The sequence below is a fragment of the Aricia agestis genome, chromosome Z (genome assembly GCF_905147365.1).
Source record: "Aricia agestis chromosome Z, ilAriAges1.1, whole genome shotgun sequence".
NCBI lineage: Eukaryota > Metazoa > Arthropoda > Insecta > Lepidoptera > Lycaenidae > Aricia > Aricia agestis.
The window spans coordinates 23,142,996-23,166,993 of NC_056428.1; the positions used below are offsets into that span (position 1 = coordinate 23,142,996).

A 23,998-nucleotide genomic window follows, 5' to 3' on the forward strand; every position below is an offset into this window, starting at 1 on the left:
TTTTCCAAATCGAGCAAAAACCACAGTGTGGACCGCAAAACTCACAGCTCGAAGGCTCGCATCGAGCCAGCTCGATGGATTAAATATTATATCTAATTTCCTGGTGTGTATCTTCACGTGGCATCTGCTGTATTAAAACTCCGTTAGCTACTTCTCTGAACAACCTTTTCTGGTAAGCTGCGTGCTGGCAGGCCGTGGGCGATGGGTGTGGGTGTAGTGGGGTGGGGAAAAAATGTAGGTTCTTTATTTTTTTATCCAAACAGTTGCTTGATGTACTTCCTGTGCACCCAAATTTTTTTTTAAATCGATCGGGTGGTGGGAAGGGTTTGCCAGCGTTAATTAGAAGAAGGAAAATTATTATTATTTTCATGTGGGCTCAAATGTGTTGGCATATTTTGGCAAAAATTTTTGGGATTACATAAGTTACCTAATCTCGCATCAGAAAAAAAGCCAACACAGATGAAAATAATAATAATAATGATTTAATAATTTTACTCTACGTGTATGTGAGTACTTACACAGCTTATTTAATAGGCTGTGTCGAAATTCAAAATAAGAATTATTTATATGTGAAAACATTATGATTTGACATCGTTAAATGATATGTCATGACAATATTTTAATGATGACATGAAATGTCAAACGAAATCATTTCAACGTCAAAGCCAACACTAAGAAAATTAAGTTAAGTACAGTCTAATAAATAATTTAATTAGTATAACCAAGCTTTTTTCATTAGATATTCACAGTGGAAGAAGTGAGTAACTAACATTTTTAAATGTTCGTTTTTTGTATTAAAAGTATATTAATTGCAATTCATAGAATAGGTTGGGACCTCCATTTATGTAAGAAACGGACATCTTCAATAAATGTTAGTTACTTCTTCCATTACGTCTTCAATTACAATTTCTTCCTAATACCTGCGAGTCTCCGAATCTAAGTTACGACGAATACCGTACGATGTCTTACCAAACTTTATCGTTTTCTCTCTTACGTTTATCACATTTTGCTCTTGGTGGTTCGAAGCTACCTGTGTTATGAACTCATAAGCCACTTGAAGTACGAAGAACATCAAGAAATCGAACCCTGAGACCAGGGTGAAGCCCAGCATCAAACTGAGAAGACCGCCAAAAGCAGCTGAAAAGAAATGATACGTACTTATAAGATTATTCAAAATTTGACTTGATTTGACTTGAAGGACGTTGTTCGTAGAGTCATCATGAGGATGCTCCGGTGTTGGGGCGAAACGCGCGTCGATGTTTTCAACTTGCATGGTGGTCTTGCACGAATTTGCTAATATTATTATTGCTTGTGTGTGTGCAGGTTCTTGCATGGAGGAGGGAGGTGCTGTACGCATGCCTATGCGTACACTCACACATTTACTTACAGGTTGAGGTTTATTTCGCGGAATGTTGCTAAAAAATAATAACATACAAAATTTTAAGCTATGGATTTCCGCAAAGTAACGCCTGCTTCTATTAACTATTTATAATTATTAATTATTCAGTCTAAAAACTTATCTCTAACAGAACTCACAGAGATTTACGAGTACCGCCAAAGAGAGTAAGAGTTTGACAGATAATGTGGAGATGATGAAATGATGATGAGATGAGCTTATGTCAAAACCTTCATTTACTTAATTATAGTTAAGTAATTATATGTTTGTCTCTGAGCGCGGCCGTAAATAAATTTAATTTAATGAAGGTTTTGACATAACCTCCATAGATTTTTTAAACTCGTTACTCGTATTACACTTAAGTTGGTACTACTAATGTACATAATATATTCTGTGACTTAAGTTAATTATTGATTTAATATATTCTCACGATGAGACTCTTATTCAATATTTTTAAAGTTGAATGTAGTTTATTTACGTACCTAATATAGATAATTATTACATAAACACGCGGCGCAATCTTAGTACACAAAAATTTATTTAGTCGAAAAAAATACTAAATTTGAAAAGTAAAAGAATTATCTAGACGAAAAATTATTTTAACAAATAATATGTAGTTTTATTTTCAATTCTTCTGAGGTTATTGTAAAAATGGAATACTCAATACAATACGAACGTTTTCTATGCGAACTAAGCTTGGTCAAAATCCTATTACAATTTACGAGTCCAGTCTCTGTTTTTGTTGAGGATTATGAGCCTTACCATGATATCTCGAAAGTAAAAATCATTTAAATAATAGCATAGGAATAATTTTATATATTTTGTAACTATATTTAAAGTACTTTTACTCAACATCGGACTAAAATATTTTAAGGCCCTGTATTCCAAAAAACGACGATCTAAAAACTATAAAATAGCAGGCGCAAAGGTTCGGCTGGTACGCTTTCACTCACACACTTTGCGCCTGCTATTTTATAGTTTTTTGATCGTCATTTTTTTATACATCAATTAAATCGAGTCAAAAAAACAAATCGCCCTAGATATATTCTTTGTCTTTAATTCAGTGCAAAAATTAACTGAAAATTCCAAATAATTTTGACATAGTATGGAAAATTCGTTAAAAAAAGAGGTAAGTTTGGGATTTTTTTCTATCGAGTGAAGTTCATGATATTGTGTAATGGAATATAAATTCCACTGTGTTAGATCCTTAACTAACACATATATTTTTTTTTCAGAATTTAAATTACTATATTTTTGTGTCTACTGTCACTTTTAAATCTTGAAAATCGTCCGTTTTTGGGAATACAGGGCCTTAAGGTATTTTATTTTATTGTAGCCAATCAAATTTCCTTTATATAAGAAAACCAAAAGTACTGGTAGACTTTTTCAATTTTTTTAAAGACTGGCAAGTGGCAACCATGAAGCTATTATAGAGAGGAGATGGCCTAAGCAACTGTGCACTGTGATTTTCAACTAGGTCCTGACGTCATCATTGTGGGCGGGGCTTAAGTCAGTACACTTTCAGCGTTTGTCAGGTGCACACGTAACGAGACTCCCAATAAATTAGTGTTTTTTGCGTTTTTAACAAGGAAAGGATGAAGTATTGTGTTTTGTAATGTCGGAAACACTCAGACAGATGTTCTGATAATATAAATACCATCATATTTCATTTGTTAATAATTTTAAATGTAATTTACATATAAAAGTTCTAGAACATTTTAGCTTTCAGAGTTAATTATACTACTTGACACTAGATGGCCAGACCTTTGAAAGATAATACAGACGTAAATGCTTATAATTTTGCATAAGTTTATTGCAATAATCATACTTGAATACTTAAAACCGTGACACACTTTGTCTTAAACACATTTAATAGCTAAAACCGTACTTATATAGCTTTTATTATCATATTACTTATAAAGCGCCATCTGTCGTCATCTTGGATAACTACTATGAATGGCCGTATTTAGAATTAAATTATTAACCGACTTCCAACAAACGAGGAGGTTGTATTTTTATTAAGTATCGCAATGATACTTTGTTTGCTAATGTTGATTGTTGACGCGCGCGGCTGATATTTGGCCAGCCGTAGGGTCGACAAACAAAAACGTTTTTATTTGCGGACATTTCTTTTAAGTTTTTATTTTATTTTTTTGTGATATTAATAGGTAATATGTGATATTATTATAGTAATTGATTAATAAAATAATAGCCGAATCACATTCATTGATAAAATATTACCACAAATCTTTTTCATGAAAATTTTGGATTCGCTCAAAAATAAAAAAATAAAGTACTTAACTAAAAGAGTTGAAGCTGCCACGGGGATGACCAAAAACAAGGTAATACCTTAAGGTTGGGTTGCACCAGAGGCGTGGTTAAAGTTAAAGTTATAGTTATAGTAAAGGTAAATTTAACTTTTACTTTAACCTTAACTTTGATCGGAGAAATTGACAGGTGACAGCTGGTCCAACAAGGTTATAAATGAACGTGGGCGGGGCGCTGCTGGTAAAAGAGAACTGTCAAAAATGGCGTTTTTTGTATGATGACAGCGTTAGTTCCTTTTTTCGTCACGCGCATTTACAACCTTGTCGAGCTCTATGATTATGGTTACATATGGCGTCTTGATGGCGTCAATTTTTAACTTTAACCAAAGATTTGACATTTTGCATTGTAGTTAAAGTTACACTTAAAGTGAAAGTTAGTTGGTGCAACCCAGTCTTACAGCCGATCCCAATATTTGATCTATCTCTGGTTTTGCCCTACTATAGATAGGAATAGCTCACAATTGACATAAAATATATGTCTCTTATGTCTAATGTGAGCTATTCCTATCTCTAATAGGGCAAAACCAGAGATAGATCAAATATTGGGAATGGCCGTTAATGTACAGAATTGGTCGATTACTTACCTATAAGTAAATTAATGCTATCAGAAAATTTTGCTAACGCTACTTTTTTAGCAAACAAAACTATCATTGCGATCCCATTCTGATCGAGCGTAGATTATCATCTTTCATCGAAGAAATTGATTCATAGTCCATATTCCGCCTCTCTCATTTGCTTTTAGCCGATAAATGAATGAAAAGTGGGCGGATCTTGACACCCCCTCACCCCGCAAATTGTCACGCGTCGTTTCTTAAGGAAATTCGATTACCACACCTCCTCTCTATATTAGCTTCATGGTGGCAACGCACAATCAACTCAACGAATACTGAGGGGATGCAATAATCATCAGCGATTGGAATCATTTTCTAATTTCTATAGCGGGAACCCTGTGTTCTTTTGTGCCGTAAGTTCTATATCATGTAAAAAACACTATGGCCTAATCCGCTCTTACAAACATTGTTACGAGTTAAATGTATTTTCTCATCTCGAAAATAATGCGCCTAAAAAATTAAAATAAAATAAAAACACTATTTTTTTATTCATCCTTCCCATCCACGTTTAAAGACATGGATGGGAACCTTAAAAGGTTCCGTAGCCAAATGGCAAAAATCGGAATCATTATGGATTTGTCATGTATTTCTGACGTCTGTCTGTCAGTCAGTCAGAGAAAAGTGGCTGTGACATTTTTCTCTGAAACGAATAAGAGCTGTACTATTGAAACTTGGTAAGTAGATGTAGTCTGTGAGCCGCATTAAGATTTTGATACAAAAATGGAAAAAATATTAAACATTTTAGGGGTCCCCATAGGTACTTATAGTTTTTTTTAAATATATTGTCATAAATGGTAAACCTTAATTTTACTTTCATTAAATGAACTGACATATAAAAATAAATCAAAAACCTTTTCATTTCATAAAAATAAACCTTATTGCTGCAGCGGAACCCTTCATGGGCGAGTCCAACTCGCATTTGGCCGGTGTTTTATCATCTCGAAAACGCGCCAGTCACACGAAAAAAAGGATTCATAGTACGGGCTACAAGTTACACACATATCACATGAATACGAAAACAAGGGGCGTGTAAGCGAATTTTTAATAACACAACACCTGTTTCCGACGGGTGAACACGATTTAAGCCTTACTTTTATGTAAGGCTTATATCATATACAATTTAACCATATTATTGTGAGTTTTCGCGCACAAGTAGCATTAGCCGCAACCGTAATTCTACAATTTTAATTTAATACAGCGATACAGTATCGTTGCAGTGTCGCTAGAAAGCAATTTTGTCATGAAAAATTAAAACAATGCAGTTTTTTTGACACAAAAATCGGACATCAAACGATTAAATACAGATGACATATTCTCGCTTGCGTAGCTTCTTATCTCATTATTTTTAACAAAAAATTAAAACAGACTTCAAAGTGAAAACAATAACATTACTAGTTCTTAAATGAACTAAAAACTATTAAATAATTCTTACTCTTTAGTAGTGCCTCTTTCAGAGTTTGCATAAGCCTCAACTATTTCTGTAAACAATCTTCATTTGCAGTCGGTACCAGCTCAGAATCGTGAATTCTATGACAAAATATTTTCAATTTTTGGGACTGGTACCGACTTCAAAATTATGAAGATTGTGTACAGAAATAGTTGAAGTTTAGGCAATTTCTGAAAGAGTAAGAATTATTTAATACTTTTTAGTTCATTTAAGAATATATAATGTTATTGTTTTCACTTGGAAGTCGGTTTTAATTTTTTGTTCAAAACAATAATTTCACTCTTTTTAGATCCAAATTGAAACCAAAATCACCATATATGTATTTCGATATAAATTTTGAGGAGTTCCATGGATTACTCATGGATCCCATCATCAGCAGCCTTATTCCCAAAACAGATATCTGATATCAGATTTTTGACACTTTACACATCCAAAATAGCTCTATTTTATTATATATGTCTAAAGCGTCAAAAATCTGATATCAGTTTCGGGAATAAGGCTGCAGGTCACCACTTTTGTGAACATGGTACCAACTTTTGTGAAAGCTGGTACTTACAACAAAACAACAATTTTCAAAATCGGTTCACAAACGGCCGAGTAATCGTTGAACATACAAAAATAAATATCCACATTCGAACATATCATAACCTCCTTTTTGGAAGTCGGTTAAAATATGCGCCCACATAAGCTTTGTGTGGATTTTCTTTACCAGTGATTGTCGACCTGGGGCGTCGCGACCCCCTAGGGCAGGGATGGCAAACCTTTTCGTATCTCTGTGACTTTTTCTGAAGAATTAGTCATAAACGTGCCATTCAATATAATATTATTTTGTGATTCGGTGCGTATTTTAAAATTTGCCTAATTTGGTGCTCACTATGCAGATCTGGATCTATAACCTTCATTGTTAGTAAAATAATTATTTCGATACCTACTAGTTTTGTGACCAGTAGCGTGCTCCAAATTTTATGTCATGTGCCACTGGTGGCTCGCGTGCCATTAGTTCGTCATCCGTAACCTAGGGTGTGGTGAAGCTTCTGTAGGGGAGTTCCCCAGATCGAGAGAACTATTTCAGTAAAAAAACAATAAAGAATAGAAACAATAAAGAATAGAGATATTACGTGAACGAATCTGAACAAAATGATGTATTCATATAAACATGCATACATACCAAAAAAGCAAAGGGTGAGGGGTCGCGGAATATTTTTTTATCTAGAGAGCATCATAAAAAATGTTTCAAAAAACACTGGTCGAATATTTTTAATAATCCGATTTGTGAGTGATGACATCGCTTTGTTATGTTTCACAAAAACATTTGATCTTCGTGATGAATGTTGTTTTATTCATGTTTATATTGATTCTATTGTTACAAACGCGTGCATGCTATATTGAAAAGGAATCAGTAACTCTGAAAACAGACGTATTTTTACCTTTCGGCCGCACTTAAGACGCATTAAATTATGATTAACCTTCAATTTAATGTATAGTTTGACAGATAATGTATGGGGCTTATGTCAAAATCTTCATTTAATTACAGAAATTAATATTCGTCTCTGAGTGCGTCTTTTTATGTAATAAAAGCTATATTCGTCTCTGAGTGCGGCTGTTTGAGTAATAGTACCAAACTAAATATAGGCTATATTCGTCTCTGAGTGCGGCTGTTTGAGTAATAGTAGCAAACTAAATAAAGGCTATATTCGTCTCTGAGTGTGGCTGTTTGAGTAATAGTAGCAAACTAAATAAAAGCTATATTCGTCTCTGAGTGCGGCTGTTTGAGTAATAGTAGCAAACTAAATAAAAGCTATATTCGTCTCTGAGTGCGGCTGTTTGAGTAATAGTAGCAAACTAAATAAAAGCTATATTCGTCTCTGAGTGCGGCTGTTTGAGTAATAGTAGCAAACTAAATATAGGCTATATTCGTCTCTGAGTGCGGCTGTTTGAGTAATAGTAGCAAACTAAATAAAGGCTATATTATTCGTCTCTGAGTGCGGCTGTTTGAGTAATAGTAGCAAACTAAATAAAAGCTAGTACAGCTAATAGCTATAAACTATATCCAATGCAGCGCTGCCAGACGTCCCGATTATGACCGGAGGTCCCGATTTTTAAATCAAAATTAAATGTCCCGCGCGGGACAGCCTCAGTCCCGCTTTTCGGGGATAACTCAAACATACTATGTCAGCGTGCTGAGAAAGAAAGGTGCGTAATGAAGCTAAGAGTGGGAGATGGTGGATTTTGTATGGCTACATTTGCTATCTATTGTCACGTAAACGTAATTTTAAATAAAAATATAAAACTTCGAAAACTTTTAATTTTATACGATTTTTCTATGTCCCGTTTTTGGAAGAAGAATCCCGCTATTTTCAGTTAAAAAGTTCTAAAATGGAATGGGATGAAACTGGGCACGAAAAAAATCTGGCAACGCTGATCCAATGACACTATAAAGCACTTCTCACTCTTCAGCACTTCTCGCACTCTTCAGCACTTACCCAATATATTTTGCCAGTTGAGGTAGACATCACGGCGGTACCTGGTCGACACCAGGTCGTTGAAGAACACGTTTAAGACAGAACGGTTCTCCAGGTTTATATTATCACTGTAAAATAAAATAATATTAATATTATTATGTTAAAATAATTAAAAATAAACATGCTCTTTTTAAATATTTTAATAAATTATTGCATTGTCATTGGCTGTTATTACGTATGCAAATTTTCGAATTGATTGGACTTATAGGTAAAAGTCGTGCTCAAAGATTCCGTTATTATAAAGATTCCGGTATCCCAAGCTAATAAAAGCGTATTAATAATACACTAAACGTCATGAAGATGAGGAAGTAAGTAATACAAGGTTTGTTCAAATTATCTGCAAAAACGAGCTTGTGCCCGCGGCTTCGCTCGCGTTAAGAAGTATTATTATATACAAACTTTCATTCCCTATTTTAATCCCTTGGGGTTGGAATTTATCAAAATCCTTTCTTAGCGGATGCCTACGTCATATAACATCTACCTGCATGCCAAATTTCAGCCCGATCCGTCCAGTGGTTTGGGCTGTGCGTCGATAGATCACTATGTCAATCAGTCAGTCCTTTGAGTTTTATATATACAGACATTATAAATAAGTTGCCGCCCACAACTCCGTTGCCCCAAAACTCATTGGTATGGATTGCTCTGTTGTAAAGTGTTACTCACTTCATCCACTCATGTCATCAATGATTGTTGTAAATGTTCGAATACCTTTACTCCACAAATACCAATGCGAATGCTTTTATTTTTTTCCGAAATTTGGAGAATAAAGTCTTATCGATCCAACCGTTCTACAGTTTGACAACTTTTAATCATAAAATCTGTCCTATCAGTATCCGGAAATCAAATTACGATTATTGCCGTACCAAATTTTATCATAATAAGTAAGAGGACTAGCCTTGAAAAGGTTAGACAGACATGCACTATCGCATTCAAATCAAAATCGGCTCAGTCATTTAAGCGTCCCGTTGGACGCTGTTGACGCTTAATAATGATTAAACCGATTTTAATAAAATTTAATATTTATAATAATACTTAGTAATAAAAGGATGGTTTTTGTTATGGATAAATAGGCGAATTTAATATTCAATAAAGTATAAAACCGGCCAAGTGTGTGTCGGGCCACGCGTAATATATTATAGGGTTCCGTAGTAGGTACCGCTAGTTTTTGATATTTTTAATGGTCAATGAATGTACATGAATAACGTGTTTTACACTTTTCTAACACTAACAACATCATCTCAGTTACGTTTAAGGGAATTTGAACGAAAAGTTCCTTTATACTTCGCCGAATACATTTTTATAGTTGATCGACTATTACTCAATAACTTATGAAGTCATCTTAGCCGTGATAGTTTTCCTTTAAAATTAAGAGGGCGACTAACCCCAAAAATCAAACATCGTCCTTCTCTCTTCACACTCACGCTCGTCTTTCATATGCCAGGTGAAAAAGAACGACGCGGATTCATCGCCAAATTAGTTTTTTCTCAATAACTCGATAAATATACAACATATTTAGAATCCACTAGGTCGATCACTCAATGATAGAATTTTATACAATGTGTTAAAATATTAACATAGTTCAATGCACGGTTATGGCAATAAATGAAAAATTCGTGAAAATTAGATGCATCTTTGTAATTTTTTTCTATCGAGAAATTTTTAAGATATAATGGTTTTGCTCAGATCGAATTCTCGGAAATATAATGTAGTATCGAATTTTAGGAAATGAAACAATTCGCGGCTTATTTTCAAGTAAGTATAAAAATAAATTATAAAATCGACACTTTAGGGTTAGTCGCCTGCTTAAGTAAGCATATTTCCTACTTCCGTGAATTTTTTCACATTTCCAGAAGCAACCGTTTAGCTGGTAAAAGCCACTGGATTCTAACGATTTTTTCCACATTAAAAACTTCATATTTCACATACGAAGCTCTCGGAATCGAAAAATGATCTTTTAATACTCGTAATATTTTTGAAAAACCTATACAACAACAATCTACACTATGGGGTGGACGCGAAAAAAAAATCATCTCCGCTAATATATGTGCAGGGGAGGTAGGTACTTACTTAAAAAAAATTAAGATCTTATATACCATTTTGTCGGCATCATTAATATGTGCATTCATGCTAAATTACAGCTCTGTAGGTCCTATAGTCTCTGAGCAAAACCGCAGACAGACAGACGGACAGACCGAAACTATAAGAGTTCCTTGTTGACTACGGAAAAGGGTTCCGTAGTCAACAAAGAACCCCAAAGAAAGGAAAGCAGTAAATTACTCAAAGAACATTCTAAACAACACTATACATACATATTAGGTCTCTATAGCACAGATTAATTATTACTAAACAGTTACGTGTTATCCATGGACCGAAATAAAATCTTTATTTTATTACTAGATGGCGCCCGCAACTCCGTTGCGCCAAAACTCGTTAATTGCGCGGGAACCGTACATTTTTTTCAGGACAAAGAGTGTCCTATGTCCTTTCCCGGGACCCAAAGTATCTTTATGCCAAATTTCAATAAAATCGGTCCAGCGGTTTGGGCGTGAAGACATAACAGACATACAGACAGACAGACACACTTTCGCATTTATAATATTAGTATGGATCTAATCCATAAATTAATAACTGAAGCTTTGATTGTTATTTAATGTATCTAAGTTTTTTATCTAATGAATCTAAGTTATCATTGACTATGCGACAACTTTTAACTAGCAATCCTCTAAAACATATTTTTGCTCTTCACAACTTCTTAGAAAATCTCAGCTAACAATCTCGCTTTAATTTTTCTTCAGCTTATATAAGCTGATTCGCGAAATACCTAGAATTTTCTAGCTCTTCTTCGATGGAAATTAATTAGATAATTAGATATTTTATAAAAAATATTAATAGCCAGCTTAAGCTAGAAAAGTGGAATTTTTAATGGAAGCACATTGTTGTAAATCCAACAACAGATGTTCTCATAATGCCGTAACTTGACGATAGTAATCATTGACCCCCTGCCTACGAATAATAAAAACTAGGGAATCGTAACTCCCATACTATTACCGTTTTAAATTTGGTTCCTTTTGATCTGTCATGTAACGTCAGCCTAGTACCGCTCAAGGTCACCTAAATATTGCAAATGTATTGATATGTGTACCTAAGGTACACTTTTTTGACAAGTATTGTGGAGCATGTTTTTTGACGGAGTTACTTTTCCTTAGTTTTTATTATTCGTAGCCCCCTGCCAAAAATTTGTTACATTTTCTATACACTTATCACACTGCGATAGACAATGAAGTGACAGATGTTTCTAGTATCCGTAGTCCCCGCCAGTCCCCGTAGTCAGAGTAGACAGAGTAGTTATGTCTATAATTGTGCCGTAGTCTAGTCTAGAAACGATAATATCCGATTTTGTATACACGTTTGGAACAGATTATGCAGTAAATCGCTTTGAAGACTAGAAAGGTCAATGACCGCAGGTGCTATCTTATTATAAATGGATATTATGAATGGCTTCTGTGTTTAGTTTTCGGAATTAATGTCTCAAATACTCAAGATCATCATGAAACAATTCTCAGAGATAAAAATTACCTATACTTTTCCACGTAAATCACAAATTGCATCTTAGTATAGGCAAATCAAGAAACAGCTTAAGCGTAAGAAGTACTTAGTGATGTAACGAATGTTGGATTCGCGAATACGAATGCGGATGTGAATATTTAACTTCAATATTTGCGAGTGCGAATGATATTATATCAAATAATGGACGAGTCAAATAATTATTAACAGGTTTTGTTCTCATAGAAAAAGTTGTTCATTATGACGGGCTCATTTGATGGCTTTAGGGATGGTGTTCACCCTAACAACCTGTATTATAATTAATTATTCATTATAACGTAAATAATATTTCATTTATTTTCATTTATTAATTATAACTTTTTTTTTATTTGCCAAGTGCGAATTTGCCTCTTGAACGAAGAGAGTCGTACAATTTATTGACATCGAGTAAATAATATTCAATGTTTTTATTTGTTTGCATTGTGCAGGCTTTTTATATAATATTTTGAGTTGATTGAATTATTTCAATAAATTGCAGTTAATGAAGTGGCTAAGTAACAATTTGAAAACTGACGTTTTTTGCATTAATGGAAGCTTTTGAACCGTTAAAATGATTCGAAATAAAAAATGTGGATTATATGTAAATCTAGATAATATATTAGCTAGATCAGCTATACTCAACCTGCAACCCGCGGGATATATTACGAGTATATAGATATATTTTATATTATCATTTCATTTGCATCCATAATACAAAAAATATTTTCCTTTATGTTTACACTGTACACATTCGTTCTAAATATTCGCATCTTTTTTGAAGATGCGCATACGAATATATTTTGTTACATCACTAGTCAGAAGTAACAGACATCAGATTTACAATCTGGAAAATCGGAAATAGTCCATTGTACGGAAAAATGCATTAGATTTTATCCATGGACTACGATAAAATATATTACAATAGCTCTGTTTTTCAAAGAAAATATTGAAAACGATATCATTTAAAAGCATCGCAGATTTTTTGCGCATCTGTAGTAAGACGAGATTTACACTCGAGTCTTGCTGGACAAAAATCAACTGTGGTCCATTTCCAATGTTTTTCATGTTCCAATCAAGCGACCGCGACCGACAAAAATTCAATAACAGTGCCACTTTTTACTTTATGACGTCCTACAAGTATTATATTACATGTTTTTTTTTAATCTGTACCAATTTTGAAATATAATAACTTTTCACTTTTTTATGAACGCGGGATTGGGATTTTCTTTTCGAGATAATTCAAAAACTATTAAAGCGAGACACCTGGGTGTTTTACTCGGGGATTTGTAATTAAGTACTCTTTCGAATCAACAAATAAAAAGATGATGTCCGTTTTTTGGGCTACAATAACTGTGTGGCGTTTAATTTTTAACCGACTTCCAAAAAGGAAGAGGTTATAAAGCTGTGGATATTTTCAAATTTCTAAAATGTTTGTTTTGTTGTATTAGGTTTCACTTTTTTTTTTTTTTAATATTTATTTTTTTTAAGGGATTCACTTCAATTTAGTCCCATGTTCACAAAAGTTGTGACCTGCAATGATGGGATCTATTAGTAATCGAGGAAACTTCTTGAAATTCAAATGGAAACATTTGGTGATTTTGGTTTTATATGATGTATTCCAGGCACATGTTACCAAAAAGTTAGATTTTGCACCAAGGTATGCTATGGTCCCGAATATATTAAAAGGACTCCGGATTACTTATAGATACAAGTTTAGGGGTTTGGGCGCTGTTATAAGAACTGAAAGCATATGCTACTATGCAAATTACATTCATCATCATCATCATTATCACTACCACGTCAGAGTCACCAATGTCACAACTCACGTGGTTGTATATGGATACGATATGCAACACCATAATTATATCATCAGTCATCACGTTACGTCCTTATTTATTTGGTACTTTTCATAGCGATTTCTGAAATAATAAATAATAAAGCGACTCGTGGTTCGGGCAAAATCGACCAATGTAAAACACCCTTCAATATAACACAGATTACCTCTCTCTTTTGAAGGATTAAATCCTTTGAATTTAATATTTTCCCTTTTACAATATTGAATAATAAAAACTGTTAGGTATAAGCAGACTACAGGTACTTTTGTATTTTTTTGTATTTTTTTGGTGTTTTGTTACCTAATCGAAGCGAAAATGTAATGGAACATTTTTATTATACTCTCCAACTATAGGATAATATAGTCTGGACAATAATTTAAGGTGGCACCAGCGGTCATTGACCTTTCTAGTCCAGGAGCTATGTGAAAAATGTTCGCACTCTGTTAACGAATAAAATTTAATTCTTGTAAAGAAACAAGACTTTTATATTATTTTCATCGTAAAACGTCTTGGTTACCTCTTCGTAGATAATCTCCAACTATTTATGAGTTTGAAGTGATATATACATAATTCATACTGTGCTCACATCGTGTATGGTGTATGCGAAATATTATGATACACCCACGACTAGAAACATCTGTCAATTCATTGTCAATCGCGGTTTGTAAATCTTAGATAAAACCAATCCTATATCCATATATAAAGTATCCATAACAAATTTCATCTAAATAAGGGTTTTCTTCATTTGCCAATTACTGATCGAGCTATGTAGCCGTAGGGTCTATCGTGTCAAACAACAGTCAAATGTCACGAAATAGCTTTACCATGTACATCAGTCAATTGACAATTATTGTCATATGCGTGGACCGTGGTTGACACGACATTTGATATGACAGACAACCATCACTGTACATGACAAATGAAAATATATCGAAATCGTTCAAGCCTAAGCCAGAGTAAACAGAACAAACGAGTAGGCCGATTCATAAGAGATTTACATACAAGATGTTAGTGTAGACACCGTTATCCTTGAAACCGTCAAATGAGCCCGTCAAAATACAGTGTGTTAGTGTAAACGGTGTTTACACTAACACACTGTATACTTGGTTTATACGTTTGACGTAGTATGTCATATCGGCCGGCGGCCGGCGCGCGCCGTACTAATGCGTCAGCATTATGAAAGAAGTATATTCGCCCGTTTGTGTTGAGTGCCTGAAAGACGTTCGAACTTAAAGTACGCGGATTTTAAGTCCGCGAACTTACTCGGCTCACGTCGTCGGTGACACACGAGAATCGCTCACACTGGATTACCATGCCCCCAGGCTCGCGGCTCGCGGCTCTTTGCTGACACACAGGCGATTAAGATCGTCGAGCCATAAGTCCGCGTACTTACTCGCACATCTGTCACCCCTTTTAATTCGAGGTACTCCTTAGTTCTGTCTACTCTGCCTAAAGACACGAAGACGTGACAGACAGCCACGCTTATGAAAATATTAGTATAGATTCTACTCACTAGAAAGGTATTCCACTGAGAGGCGTGTTCCTCGCCAGCTTCCCCAACGCCACTTCCAGCCTATAGTCGTAATGTTCACACTCCGGTAGACAGTTTAGATTCGACATTATCTCTTCGTCTATGTCCTCGCCGTTTATTATTGGCCCTAAAAATTTCAGTATTTATAGTCAGAATAATTTAAGGTGGTCATTGATATTTCAAGTGTAGCGGCTATGTGAAAAATACTTGCACTGTATTCTGTTAACTTAAGAATCAAATTGAATTCTTGTTATAAAAACAGACTATTATATTCTCATCGGAAAACGTCTTGGTTGCCTGTTCGTGTGATAATTAATCTCCAACAAGCTATTTACGACTTTGCAGAAGTGACATTATATATTAATTAATACTGTGTTCACATCGTGTATACATAAAAAAAAAAAACATATATACGGTCGAATTGAGTAACCTTCTCCTTTTTGGAAGTCGGTTAAAAATACGTTATCATCCTTAGACTAGAAACATCTGTCCCTTCATTGTCAATCGCAGGTTGTATAGAAAATGACAAGTTTTTTGACAGGGCGTCAATGACCGCTACAGACAGAATTCCGCGATTTGAGAATAGTACTCTACACCATAAATAATATTAATTCAAAAATTAAAAAGGTAGATACGCAGTCGTTTTATTATTGGCACGTTAGATTTTTTTATTAATAAAAGAATTGGAAATATTTAACAAGGAATACTAGGAAAGCCAATAACAGAATTTTTCGTAGAATTCTTCAATTGTGCGAATAATTGAGTAATAATAATAATATATAATTGTGGTTGATGGTTAATACAGGTATAACAGCTTACTTGCCACTGACCTCCATTATACAAGTACGCTGGACTGATGATACCCTTTGAAATGACAGCTATTTTTTGTGCCTATTTGAAGCGGAATCAGCTCCCCCATTTTTTAGGGATAGGAACTAAATTTAACGTAAAAATGACGTTTGAAAGTCACCATCATGTCGCCATATTGGCGCTGATAGCAGCAGTGGGAGCATGGGCGTACCGAGGGGGGGCAGGGGGGGCAGCTGCCCCCCCCTGGATCATGTTGACGTTCCTACTAAGTATATTATCTAGTACTTTTATCTATAAAAATTAAAAATTAAGAACGAATTTTTGCCATTTGTTTGCAATACAATATTTTTACAACTAAAAATTATTAATTTTTTATTCTTTATAAACACCTAGCTTATGAAAAACTGATTTGCCCCCCCCCCTGGCCCAGAACCTGGGTGATTTGCCCCCCCCCCTGGAACCAGAATCTGGGTAATTTGCCCATGAGTGGGAGTATTTGGAACTACTAGTGATGTACAACTGTCTTTTCTAATAACGATGAAACGTTTCCAGATTCAGATAATGTCGACCATTAGGACAAGAATATTGACTCCCCGGCACGGGGAGGTAGTGACGAAAAATAACGATAGGGGACTCTTACGAGGCCTCGTAATCGAAATGAGTACACTTTAAATATTTTAACGAGGAACAATTGGAGGGCAAGTCTGGTGCCAGCAACCGCGGTAATTCCAGCTCCAATAGCGTATACTAAAATTGTTGCGGTTAAAAAGCTCGTAGTTGCATTTGTGCGCCGCGCTGTCGGTGATCCGCATCCGCGGTGATACTGACACGTTTGCGGAGCATATCGTCGGTGAGCCGACGGTAAAACGTCGGTTCAATATCAAAATCCTATCGCGGTGCTCTTCAGTGAGTGTCGAGGTGGGCCGACAATTTTACTTTGAACAAATTAGAGTGCTCAAAGCGGGCTCAAAATGCCGCTTGAATATTTCGTGCATGGAATAATAGAATATGATCTCGGTTCTATTTTGTTGGTTTTCAGAACTCAGAGGTAGTGATTAAAGGGGATAACTGGGGGCATTCGTATTGCGACGTTAGAGGTGAAATTCTTGGATCGTCGCAAGACGAACATCAGCGAAAGCATTTGCCAAAGGTGTTTTCATCAATCAAGAACGAAAGTTAGAGGTACGAAGGCGATTAGATACCGCCCTAGTTCTAACCGTAAACAATAAAATTCAATAGTACTGGAGTTTTCTCTCGATAAAACTTATCGAATATTAATTGTATACATTTATTACAATTATTTAATATTAATTGTATTACTATCGTACTATAATATACTACTACTATATACTAGATATCGATAAGTTTTATCGACAGAAAACTCCAGCACTATTGAATTTTATTGTATATCAAAAATCGGTAAAGCAAAGGTAAATATGTGGTGAATACGGTATAGTAGGATTAGTGCCACATTTTTAAGTGCCTATAATATCAATAAAAGTTTAATATCGTAGAAATGAGCTGTTAAAATCACTTACTTGTGAAATGTAACCCCACATCCCTTTTTGTACCGTGTTTTACTTATCATACACCCTTTCATAGTTTAACTATGAACTTATATATATACTAGATGTTCCGCGCGGCTTCGCCCGCCTAAATTAGATATTTCACAGACAAATTAGTACACAAAAAAGCCTATGATCCTTCACGTGGTCTAATTTCTTATCTCACCCAAATAACAAAAAAATGCTCTAGTAGTTCGTGAGATAAGCCCTTTCAAATAATTTCCCGCTTTTTTCCACATTTTCCTCTATTTCTTCGCTCCTGTTAGTTTTACCATGATAAAGTAAAGCTTATAGCCTTCCTCAATAACTGGGCTATCTAACACTGAAAGATTTTTTTAAATCGGACCAGTAGTTCCTGAGATTAGCGCGTTCAAACAAACAAACAAACAATCTAACAAACTCTTTCGCTTTATAATATTAGTATAGATTATATATGTATATATATATATATATATATATATATATATATATATATATATATATATATATATATTACTTAATCGCGAAAAACCTTTTAAAACACGAAAACAATTCGAACGATTAAGCCATAGAGAATTAAAATAAATACATGGTTACCAATGGTTACGTCAAATTTAGTTCTCGGTCCTAATAATGGGGGCGCTGATTCCGCTTCAAATGGCACAAAAATAGTGGGTATCATAGATCCAGCGTACTTGTATAATGGAGATCATTGTTACTTGCACTCAAATGTCCGCAACTCGTTTATCGCGCTGGATCCGTACATTTTTCAGAGTCGAAAAGTGCGCTGTTCTTTTTTTTTTGACTAAAAGTATCGACGTATGGTCTGGGCACACATTCGCATAGGAACCGGACATTTTTATGCCGGAAAAATGTAGGATTCCCGCTGATGACGCCCGCACCTCTGTTGCGCCATGTTTATCGCGCGGGAACCGAACATTTTTATACCGTAAAAATGTGTATAATATAAAGATGTGCTTACGTAGAACGTGCTCCACACATTCAATGTCACGGAAATTGCACACCCGAATGGTACCTGAAAAGACAATCATTAATTTCTACATAATAAATAATAGAGCTTAGGGCCATCCCCTGAGCAAACTACCTTGACCATACATTTGCCGCGTTGCCGAGATCGCGCCGAATCCAATTATTTTACTTATCTTAGTTCAAAATTGACCTAAAAAAATTCAAACATCCAGTATGTAGTTGATGAAATTGTCGATCTATTGGCGTGTGTTTCAAATAACCGTAATTTGTAAATACTAGTGAGATACTGAATGTATGCTTGAATTTAAATAAATCGATATTACTTTGGAAGCTGATATCATGAGTATAAAAAACAAGAATAGGAAATTAATAAATATGAAAGGAACGTTCCTCTACTGAAGATTATTGCTGTATTTTTAAAAACGGGATCCTAATACCAAGACTTCGTTGTCTGTCCGTCTGTCTGGCCGACTGCCTGTCCGTCTGTCTGTTTGTATATCACCAGGCTGTATCTTAAGAACCGCTATAGTTAGACTTCTGAAATTTTCACAGATTATGTACATCTATTGTCGCTATAACAACAAATACTAAAAACAAAATCTTACTTCAATAATAAATAATAATTATAAATAATAATTATATTAAAAATAAAATTAAAATTTAAGGGGACTCCCATACAAAAACACAAAATTTTTGGCCTATTTTTACTTTATAACGGTGTGAGGAAGGAAAAGGAAGATCTTCCGACCGAGCGAGGTGTTATGCCCGGTCAGGCCGGAGCCCACGTGATACATCTCAGCTGTCTGTATATACCGATGCACTCAGAAAACTTCGATAGCGCGATGCAGGAATGTTAGGCGAATTGTGGGTACCGCCACAATGGTATGGAACCCTTCGTGCGTGAGTTCGACTCGCACTTGGCCGATTTTTTTTTGCAAGGTGTAACAAAACAGTGATAAAGCTGATAATACGTTAGGGCAGCGGTCGGCAACACGCGGCCCGCGGTACTTGCGGCCCGCGAATGTTGTGTGAATAAGTTTCAAAAACTATGTTTTCTAATATTGCCAGTAGTTATCGCCACTTAACAACGTAGCTGTTTGAGTCATTATATAACAAAACACCTATTTCCCCTCATTATGTGTAGGTACCGTATATTGAGCTTCTAGGGTAAATACGAGTATGAGGTTTACCCGCCTTTAGTTTATTTTGCCACCTTGTGGCTCTTGTCTGTCGAAAGGTTGCCGGCCGCTGCTTTAGGGTGTACAATGTACCATCGAGGAAGTTGATTCCTATGCAATTGACAGACCAACCTTATTTGGTCGAATAATATGTCAAATCAATGTTAATAATTGTGATCTGTCAGCTGGGTTTGACGTAACGCAACCAAACTACTTAGGTCCCCGATTTGCATAGAAATCAACTTCTCTGATAGTACATCTCCCCAGCTATACAGCTGGGGAGATTCACAGAGAATATAGTCTATAGTTCTATGTAGTGTATACACACTACATAGAACTATAGATTATATTCTCTGTGAAAATAGCAGCGCTGAAGGAGTAACTTTTGTATGGGAAAATACATGACGCTGGGGCAGTAATTGTCCATACAAATCACAAACAATCTTTTTTTAGCGCTCCTACTTTCACAATGAACTCTGTATAATGGACTCATACACACCCGAAAGTATTATCACTTTGTTTTGTTACTGTATATTCAGATTATGCAGATATAGTCCCTATTATGTATTGAATATAATAATATGTAGTAAATATAATATTATTATGTGCTCTGTTGTCGAGCGTTGCTACGTATCCCTTTAAATTGGCCTATTAATGTATGGATCTCGATATTTCCATGTAAATTACAACAATGCGAGCTGTCGGGATCATGTTCCAATGAAAATACACGAGAAATTTTATATAATAGGAAAATTGAAATATTATACCTTCATTGTATAAACCATAGTATAGAAACTAATTGTTTTAACTCATAGTAAAAAGTATTCATGAGAATTAAATGCAAAATTCATTTTTACGTTGTACAAAATTTTACAATTTTATACGCTAAGCTAGGTTATTCTACAGGTAGTTTAACCGCTTACGGCGTAAAAGATGAGTTATGATTTTGACAATATATTTATCACCCCTACCGAGTAGAGTGGCAAGCCAGTGCATGTATAAACACATTGCCGAGTGATAGGCCGAGCGCTCGTTTTTTTTTATGAAATAAAGGGGGCAAACGAGCAAACGGGTCACCAGAAAGCATCAGAAGAGCTGCAGGTGCGTTGCCAGCCTTTTAAGAGGGAATAGGGGAGGGTAGGGAAGGTAATAGGGGAGGATAGGGAAGGAAATATGTGAGGGTAGGGAAGGGAAAAGGGTAGGGGATTGGACCTCCGGTAAACTCACTCACTCGGCGAAACACAGCGCAAGCGCCGTTTCACGCCGGTTTTCTGTGAGCCCGTGGTATTTCCCCGGTCGAGCTTCCATTCGTGCCGAAGCATGGCTCTCCCACGTCACAAACGCCACGTCACGTCCTAGGTTTTTCTTTTTTTTTAATTTCCGTAAATAGATTGCCCGATACATTAATATAATTTTACGGCATAAGGCAACACCAATGAAAAACGAGAAATTGTTCCGCAATATTGCAAATTGAATACGAAACGGCAAAGGGAGGATCTTAGAAACAGCTAATGAAGAACGAATGTACCTTTCATCGGGAAGAAGAATGGGACGCATTCGCAGTACTTCTTAAGGATTTCGATCTTTTGAATTGCCATGCAGTTGTGAAACGAATATTGGTTGAAGTCGCCTATTTTAACCTGTGAAAAATAAAATTCATTATTACTTTTCTGATTATGAATATTTTAACCCCCGACTAGGGCATTGAGCCCAGGTTTACCCGGTGAAAACCCGGGTAAACCCGGTTTTATGGATCGCAAAAAAAAAATTAAAATGGATACTCGGGTTTTTCGAGGTGTTCTAGCTTTTCGTTTTTTATTAATGTTAGGAGCAAGATTTTACCAAAAGACAAGCTCAGAAAACCCGGATTTTCATTTATCATAATTATATACTCACTCTAAAAAACGGATGGACTCCTAAACTAGTTTTTTTGAAAGCCGACATGACAGAGAGTGTCTTACGGCCGTTCCCAATATTCAATGTATCTCTGGTTTGACATACAACCGATCACAGCTAACATTGAATTGACATAAAATAAATGTCTCTAACGGCAGTTCCCAATATTTGATATATCTCTGGTTTTGCCCTACTAGAGATATGTATGAATGTATGAATATCTTTAACATTACACATTAGAGACATATATTTTATGTCAATTGTGAGCTATTCCTATCTCTAGTAGGGCAAAACCAGAGATAGATCAAATTGGGAATGGCCGTAATGGCTCATTTTCAATGGTCGTTAGCTCGTTCGTTATACGGCATGCGGGCAGTCCCCGCAGCCGAGATAACGACCAATGAAAGTTACAAGTCGATACGTGTTCGTTACACCGCCTGCGGGGATTGCCCGCATGCTTTATTACCGACCGTGATATCGACCAATGAAATTTATCGGTCGATATACAGCTTGCAGGACGCGAGTTGCCACGCTTAAACAAGCTTCTGTAAGAATCTCCAGTAGCTAAATAGGCCTCTTGGATATCGTTACTAAGCTACGGCAACGCCGCAGGTCGGTTGACGTCGGAAACTCACGGGCGCTTTTCTCATATGATTCTCATACAAGTCACTGTACTTTTTTTGCAATTGTTTATATTTTTAGCACAATAAAAAGTAATGAGCCAAAATATTATTGATTGTGGACTTCATAATATTTACGCAGGCTTTTTCCGCGGAAAATCAGTACCTACTTATCGAAAGCTATATTTACTTAAATATACACGATCATGAAAATATTATATTCTTTTAAATTCATTGAATATGATTTTTACTTTGTATTTATTTATTTGTAAGATCATCTTCTTAGTTATTACTTATTACTAAAAACAGGTTGTTTACCTAATTAAACATTATAGAGCACAAACTAATTCCAAAGCAATCATGTTCATGAAGTCTTCGAAATCCATGATGATGGAGATCGAATCATCCGTGTAAAAGTAACACCACAGACCAGAGTAGGTAATCGACTGTACGACGTGAAAGTGCAGCTATGTATTGAATAATATAAACAAATATATTTTCAGCAACTTTTCAACCAACATGCAAAATAAAAATGGAAAATGCAGATGTATTTCATTATCAAAGAAATTTTTCTTTGATTTTTATGATTAATAATATGTAATATAATAAATTTACTAGATGACGCCCGCAACTCCGTTGTGCCATAACTCTTGCACAACGGAGTAACCGCGCGGGATTCGGGAACCGTACATTTTCCCGAGACAAAAAGTATCGTATGTCCAGTGGCGTAAATATAGGGCTGGCAAAATGCCACGGGCCCCGACCCAAATGGGCAAAAATTTTTAAGTACATAATATTGTTTATTATAAACGTGACGATTTTTACTGATAGAGCCCCATCAATTTGCCCCGGACTATAAGGTTACGCCACGGGCCCCGGACTATAAGGTTACGCCACTATGTCCTTTTTCGGGACTCTTAAGAATATATCATGGAGTTATCCATGCCAAATTTCAGCAAAATCTATTCAGCAGTTTAGGTGTTAAGAGGTAACAGACAGACACACTTTCGCACTTTTAATATTATAAGTAAATTAGTAATATCAGTAATTAGTATATTAGTATGATAATAATATTATAAATGCGAAAGTGATTATTGAAGGAATTAGTAATAAATATTGAACCGATAATAATTTTATTTATATCGTTTTTTCAATTACAATATATTATTATACATAAAACAATGATATTAAAAATAACTTGCACGTGATATTTTATAAATATTCATGCGAGATTTAGATTTATGCATGATTAATAATCGGCATGTTGATTTCGATACTTTTCCCAATTCCGTCTCAGAAACGAATAAAACGTTAATTCACGAATCCGAGTTTTTGAATTTTTGCACCCTACAACACAATTACAGTACCTCGTACCGCCCATATTTTCCTTATTCAGTGCACTTTTTAACGTTTTCAACGTGTTTTCATTTTTAAACTAGTAAACCGTATTTCACAGCTGATCGCACTCTGACACCCACGTGTTGCCTGAATCTGCCACTGGCCGCGCCACTAGAGATATCCAAGAGGCCTATAACGTAATGTGAGCGCAAGTTTTAATCTTGGAGATAATGCCTCACGAAATTGAGTGTCTTTTTTCTGAAGTCGTGTTTCTATTTTATTTAATAAATCTTCAAATAAGTCATTAGATAATTTAAAAAAATTATCATGATCTTCTACTGTATCACACTCCAAATGCAATTGTAACTCCT

The 23,998-nt window shown here is 35.3% G+C and overlaps 1 protein-coding gene across 1 annotated transcript in view; it reads right to left on the minus strand.

Annotated features, from left to right (window-relative positions):
- Positions 1-802: 802 nt before the first annotated feature.
- The window catches only part of LOC121738625 (sodium channel protein Nach-like), a 75,755-nt gene continuing 52,559 nt past the window's right edge, over positions 803-23,998 (minus strand). The window contains exons 9-13 of the mRNA XM_042130811.1: positions 21,302-21,413; positions 18,588-18,641; positions 15,234-15,378; positions 8,265-8,371; positions 803-1,137 (exon numbers count right to left, since the gene is read on the minus strand). Of these exons, the coding sequence (XP_041986745.1) occupies positions 914-1,137; positions 8,265-8,371; positions 15,234-15,378; positions 18,588-18,641; positions 21,302-21,413 (642 nt within the window). The 3' untranslated portion in view covers positions 803-913. The remainder of the gene's footprint in view (positions 1,138-8,264; positions 8,372-15,233; positions 15,379-18,587; positions 18,642-21,301; positions 21,414-23,998) is intronic.